This window comes from Podarcis pityusensis (assembly GCF_964106645.2).
Source record: "Podarcis pityusensis genome assembly, contig: HAP1_SCAFFOLD_174, whole genome shotgun sequence".
Lineage (NCBI taxonomy): Eukaryota > Metazoa > Chordata > Lepidosauria > Squamata > Lacertidae > Podarcis > Podarcis pityusensis.
The window spans coordinates 60,480-67,192 of NW_028293354.1; the positions used below are offsets into that span (position 1 = coordinate 60,480).

General features: G+C 41.7%; 1 protein-coding gene across 1 annotated transcript; it reads right to left on the reverse strand.

Annotated features, from left to right (window-relative positions):
* Positions 1–418: 418 nt before the first annotated feature.
* Positions 419–5,851, reverse strand: LOC308469049 (vomeronasal type-2 receptor 26-like; the record flags this gene model as incomplete). The annotated part of the gene is made up of 5 exons (XM_081024366.1): positions 5,792–5,851; positions 4,006–4,866; positions 2,984–3,211; positions 1,712–1,838; positions 419–1,320 (listed from the first exon to the last, which is right to left on the reverse strand). The coding sequence occupies exons 2-5, from the start codon at positions 4,840–4,842 to the stop codon at positions 419–421; spliced, it is 2,094 nt and encodes a 697-aa protein (XP_080880492.1). The 5' UTR covers positions 4,843–4,866; positions 5,792–5,851.
* Positions 5,852–6,713: the final 862 nt, after the last annotated feature.

Genomic DNA, 6,713 nt, shown 5'->3' on the forward strand with positions numbered 1-6,713 from the left:
AGAGAATAATGTATGTGTAAATGTATTATTGTTTCCCTCAAAGCAAAGTACAGATGCTTCAGGTTACAGACGCTTCAGGTTACACACTCCGCTAACCCAGAAATAGTACCTCAGGTTAAGAAATTTGCTTCAGGATGAGAACAAAAATTGTGCAGCGGCAGCGCAGCAGGAGGACCCGTTAGCTAAAGTGGTGCTTCAGGTTAAGAACAGTTTCAGGTTAAAAACGGACCTCCAGAACGAATTAAGTTCTTAACCCAAGGTACCACTGTAAGTCAATTTTACAAATGAATTTTCAACTATGGGAATTTTGACTCTAGAAAAAATTATATAAGGCAGCAGCTGAACATATATTTCCAAATGTTCTACTGTACACAGACAAAAAAGCATGAAGACAGCAAAGGGCAGGTTTATTATTTCTTTAAATTTTCTTCCTTATTAGCTGTTCTCTATTGTTCAGCTCAGGCCTCAGGATGATTATATAACATTTGGGGGCAAAGATGCAACCCAGCAACCCACCACCGGAGGCTAAGATGGAGAAGATCTCCACAGCTACCATGTATTTTCCCTTGGTGCTCAGGTAGGAGGGAATAAAGGACAGCCAAACACTGCAGAAGACCAACATGCTGAAAGTGATAAACTTGGCTTCGTTGAAACTGTCCGGTAACTTCCTGGCAAGGAAAGCCACAGCAAAACTTACAGTTGCCAGGCAACTCATGTAGATGAGGACACAGTAAAACATGGCCACAGACCCCTCATTACATTCTAGTATGATTTCTTCTGTCATTGAGTGCATGTCCACATCTGGGTATGGGGGAGAGATTGCCAGCCACAGAGTACATATGCCTGCTTGGACTATGGAGCAGGAAAGGAGAATGGAGTGGCCTAGTCCTTTCCCCACCCATTTCCTCATCCTGGATTCTGGTTTTGTAGCCATGAAGGCCAAAACCACAGTGAAGGTTTTTGCCAGGACGCATGAAACAGCAGTTGAGAAGATGATGCCAAAAGCTGGTTGCCGGAGGAGACATGTGACCTTTTCAGGTCGGCCAATGAAGAGCAACGCACAAAGGAAGCAGAGCAGGAGAGAGATGAGGAGAGTGTAGGTGATGTTTTGGTTGTTTGCAATCACAATGGGTGTATCGTGGTGCTTCATAAATATACCTAGTACCAGAGCTGTGATCAAGGAAAGGGAAAGAGAGAAACAGGCTAAACTGATGCCCAAAGTTTCTTCATAAGACAAGAAGCTGATATCCTTGGGTAGACATGCATCACGGTTCTTGCTTGGATAGTCTTTGTCAGCGCATTTATGACAGTCATTCATATCTGGAAAAATGTAAAGAAATGAGCTCATATCATATCAGCTTACTGAAATGTTTCCTTTCTGTCTGAGAAGGAAAGAGCTGTGTTTAAATCAAAACACATGTTTAGTACTGTCTGATGCTCTGCAATGCGGTAATGTTGAATTTAGTTGGTTCAGAGCTATGTTGTCCTGTAAGTGCCACAGCCAGGGCCATTGACATTTCCATGTTTATACACACCAGCCTGGGTGCAGCCTGTGTAAATCAGAAGGAGTGGTAAGACCTCCTCTAGATATGATTTGATCCACATACCATCCAACTACTCTTAATGCATTGGCATTCTCATTTGATTAACAAATTTAGACAATCTTAAAGGCAAAGAAGCAGGCTCTATTGTATCTATTTATTTCTCCTACCATCCTGGTTTGCAATCTTCCCCTCTGCACATAGGATGCAATCATAGCAGCAAGGTGGCTGCCCCTCCTTCACTTTCTTGCTGGATCCTGGAAGACATCTCTCAGTACAGAGAGAAAGAGGCCGAGTCTATTCCATAAATGAAAGAGCAGAATGCGGAAGAGTTCCAAATAAGAGATTTTTGAGGAATGCGATCTTGGTGAATTCCAAAACAACCAAAATTCCAGACAAATACATAAATTTTAATGAAGCTATCCAGGACCTACAATACCCCTTGGAATGCTGCAACACAATTCTCAGCATGTTAAGAAAAATATATACTTTTGAATACGTATTTTGAGATAACTCATTTTTAAAGACTAATGTATCCATTCCTAATGCTCAGTCACTTGTTCTTTACATCTTTCCTCTCAGCTCTCTCCTTCACTCTCTCAATCTTCACCACTTCTCCTGCTTCCACCTCTTCCACTTATGAACTTAGAAGACTAGCGGTCTCCTGCACCTGCTGCTGTCGGTTCCCATTTTCTTCCTCTGGTATTATTATACCTCCCTTTCCCAACCACCCTATTCCTCCAAATTTTAGCAAGAAAGGTGAAATCTTTAGGCTTATCTATTAATGCATCCTCTTTAACTCAGTCAAAAATCAGTGTTTTCTAAATGTAAAGATATCCTAATGTTTTTGTTTATTTTAATATAGATATCTATTTTTACTTAAAACTCACAATGCAGTCTTCCAGAAGAAAGAAAAACCCATTTAGTTACTCCAACTAACCACTTGTGTGCACTCTCTGATATAAGATTGCTTCAAGGTCAAAAAGATCATCCATTTAATAGTTTCATGGTCTTTCACCATGTACACCCTCTTGTGCAGGCAAAATATATGCAGAGGCCCTGATTGGCTGGGGGAAAACCCTGCACTCCTGTCTCCAGGCCTTTTCATAGGAAAACTGGTATTTGACCTATATCAAAGCACCCATATTCAGATGAAGGCTCTCTGCTTGTGTGTCCCTAAGGTATATTTGCACTGTTAACCTAGTTTAACTGTATTTTGTAGTATAAGGGTTCTTCTGTTTTGTATCCTCCTTAATAAATTATTTGCCTTTACTTCTTGAGTGGCTTCTAGCAGTAAGCTTTTGTATCTTAATCTGGTACTTGGATGCATTGGTCATGTTTTACACAGTAAGTTTAAAAGACAGTGAGTAGACATGCAGGTGAATGATCATTGCTTATGCAAGATTGAATCTCTTTGGAATTATCTAACAATGTGGCCCTACCTGATTAAACCACCTATGCCATGTTATGGCATCTTCATCAAGGGTTAATTTTTGGTCTGAAGGAGTTTGTGGATATATCCTCCCAACTCTCACTCTGTGCAAACTTTGGTTGGAGAATATAATCCAGTTGATAATATCCAAGCTAGATGCTGCCTCTCCATTCTGGTTGATGAAGACCACATCTCCTGCAGTATTGTTAAATGAGATACTTCTCAGAAAGTGATGGAGCTAGATTGAATACAGAAAAGGCAATTGTTTGGAAATGGCTGCAGTTCTAATACAGAACTGAGGTATCTTTTTCCTGTGGGCAGGACCTAGAGCAAGTGGTGGGTGGTGATACAGTCAACTGTGAGTGGAGTCAGGTCCAAGGATGCAGAGACCACCAAATTGTCACTCTCCCACATCTTTCTCCCTCTCCCCTTTCTACAGCCTTCCTTTCTCTGCCCCCACCACACTTCTTTTCCTCTATCACATTCATCCCAGGAGACAAAACATTGGTTTGTGACCACCTGCTCTGAGGCAGCATTTGGTGTATATGGGATAGAGAGAATGCTGAACATCTCTCTTGACTATTACCACTACTTGTTATCTGTGAAAGCAATAAGATATCAGTGGCCTCCAAACATCTCTCATACAAATGCCTTTTTTTCTCTGAGAGGAATGAGCAGGCTGACAACATTTCAGAAACTCATACTTTGTGAGGGAATAGCAGGTCCCTACCAGTCAAGGTGAGCTCCCGTTGCTCAGTCCCTGCTTCTGCCCACCTAGCTGTTCAAAAGCACAAAGTGCGAGTAGATAAATAAGTACCACTCTGGCGGGAAGGTTAATGGCATTTCCGTGCACTGCTCTGGCTCGCCAGAAGGGGCTTAGTCATGCTGGCCACAAGACCCGGAAGCTGTATGCCGGATCCCATGATGAGTAAAGCGAAATGAGCACCGCAACCCCAGAGTCGTCCGTGACTGGCACCTAATGGTCAGGGGTCCATTTACCTTTTTACCAGTCGAGGATGTTCAGCCTATTACCTGCCAAAACTGTAGATTCAGATTATTCTCTCTCCCTCCATACACCATTCCTCTCTGTCTGAGACTGGATGTGGACATGGCATGTAAAGCATGGGCCATGGCATACACAGCACAGTGGATGTTGTAACTGTGGCCTGTCATGCTCAATTCAAAAAGTGATCCGGGAAGGTTCTCCAGCTTCTCTTCTCCAGTGCACATATTCTCCTCCATTCTGTCTGAAGTGATATCTGGGAATACACATCCAAAGACCTGTTGCCAGAAGTCCCTGATAAAACCGTCCCCATCTGTGCTGGAAGGGTTTCTGTGCACAACATACTGATGAAATCCTGGTGGGTTTCTGAAGTGAATTTCAAAGGAAATAGCACCACTGAATATTCCTGCATCCCAGTTCCTTTGAAAGACAAATGAAGTGAACTCAACCTGGGAAGTTATTATCCATACTTTACTTTTTATATTGTATGTCATGTCATCATGTTCTGATAGGTATGGAAGCCATCTTAAAGTTGCCATGGAATAAGATTCTCCATGGGCAACTATTACATTAGCTGTGCTGCTAAAAATCTTATGCTTTATACTTGCCCCCTGTTGTATTATGCCATTAATTTCAGAAATAAAACTGTAATTGGGGATTCTTTCTAGGAATGCAAAGCAGACACCACGCTTGGTAAACATTGGGGAAATGGCTTGCAGAAATCTTTCTCCATTGTCATTGTCCGTTGCAATGACTCCAATCCACGTCCACCTGAAATGCAGAAGCAAAGAGAGAATTCCCTCATACTGAAGGGCTTCTGAGGCTGCCATCTGGTAGAAGGGAAGCCCTGGGCTTTTATCATTCATCACCGGAGCAGAGCCATAAATGAGCTAAAAAGTAAATGGAGGAAGAGAAGAAAGAAAGTAGATACCTTTCACAGTATTCATATACATTATGTGGTGAACCCTGTTAGGTCAAATATGCCCTTTGCCAACTTTTCACGGATTGTGTGCCTCTCTCTCAATTATACAAAAGACACACATACAGATGGGCCGAAAACTGGGACCATCACATTTCTTCTCTGGAGATTCTTCTTTCTTCTTCATGATTTACATACACCATCACACAGCAAAACTGTGCTGCCTCTTCTCAGACTTTATTTCTGCACATTTATTTCACTTATGAATCAGCTGTTCACTACTGTTACTGTACTCCTGAAGAACTGGAATGTATCTGCAATTTGCCATACCTCGCAGTGAATTTAATTGGTTTGGTGCATTAAAGTGGAATAATGATTGTATCGACACCTACCTATCAGTTCTTTTGGCTGTAAACAATTCCTGCTCCCCTTTCCCAGCAGCTTTTTTGAGATGCCCAGATCACTAATTTTAGTACTGGCACGTACTTGTCAGCTTCTATCCTGTAAGCAATTTTCTGCTTTCCCCAGCAACTCAATTCAGATACCCTCCACACTAAGCAGAAAATGCTGCATAACCAAAAACAGCTGGTGAGGGAGAAGCCCACTTTCCCATCATTGGCATTTGGGATATCAGTGTTCTTGATGTGTGTGTAAGAAAGGACGAGAGACTTTTTTTTTTCCTGGTATTGCAGCCTTTCTCCTTATCCAGGTTTGTTTGTTTGCTTATATTATAATTATGTACCGCCTTTATTTTCCAAGGATCTCAAGGTGGTGTACATGGTTTTCCTTCCAATTTCATCTTCACCCTGAACTGCTGATACACCCTGAACTCATGCCGAGGAACCTGCCTCTTCCTCTATGCAAGCTAATAGAGGTATTGTACATAGGTGTCCTACCTGTGGAATCTTATAGATATCCAAAACAGTGGCCACATAAAAGGAGATTTCAGAATCAAGTCCCCCAATGACCCCAGTCAGATTATTTTCAACATCACATATATAGTTAGGGACAAATTTCTCCACAACGGATAAAAGCAGCAGTGTGGCGAGATATGTGTTCCTTGCATTGTTATAGCTGTCATATAAGTGAAAGCCCAAGGTGATATTGGGTAGGATGCGAGGGTCTTCATTGATCTGCTTGACTGCAAATGCCAAGGCCACGATGTGCTGGTAAAGCTTAGGCAACACCCTAGAATGAGAGTTGCAAACTGTATCAGCAGGAATTTCAACAGATGTATCCTTTTACACATCAACACAGTAGTTAATCATATTGAGTTGGGGGGGCGGGTTACAGTCTGTCTGCTCTACTATTGAATAGTTCTTATCAGAAGAAAGTTCTTCCTGATGTTTAGTTGAAATCTCCTTTCTTATTTCTTTAATACACTTATTTGGAGCAAGAGAAAATAAGTGTGTTCCATCTTCCTAGTGAGAACACTTGAGATATTTTTTAATGGCTATCATATTTCCCCTCAGTCTCATCATAGCTAAACATACCAAACTCCCTCAACCGTTCCTCATAAGGCTTGGTTTCCAGACCACCTTTGTTGCCGTCCTCTGCATATGTTCCAGATTGCTAATATGTATCCTTCTTAAATTGTAATGATCAGAACTGGACACAGACTTCAGGTGACCAAAGCAGGACAGAGCAGTACTATTACTTCCTTTGATCAGAACACTACACTTCTGTTGATGCAAATCCCTTGACCTTGACATGTGGATGTACTACTGGCAAGTCAAGTGTTCCTCATCTTAGATTTGTGCATTTGTCTCTACTGAAATCCATGTTGTTACTATTGTCCCATTTTTCCAATCTTTTAAG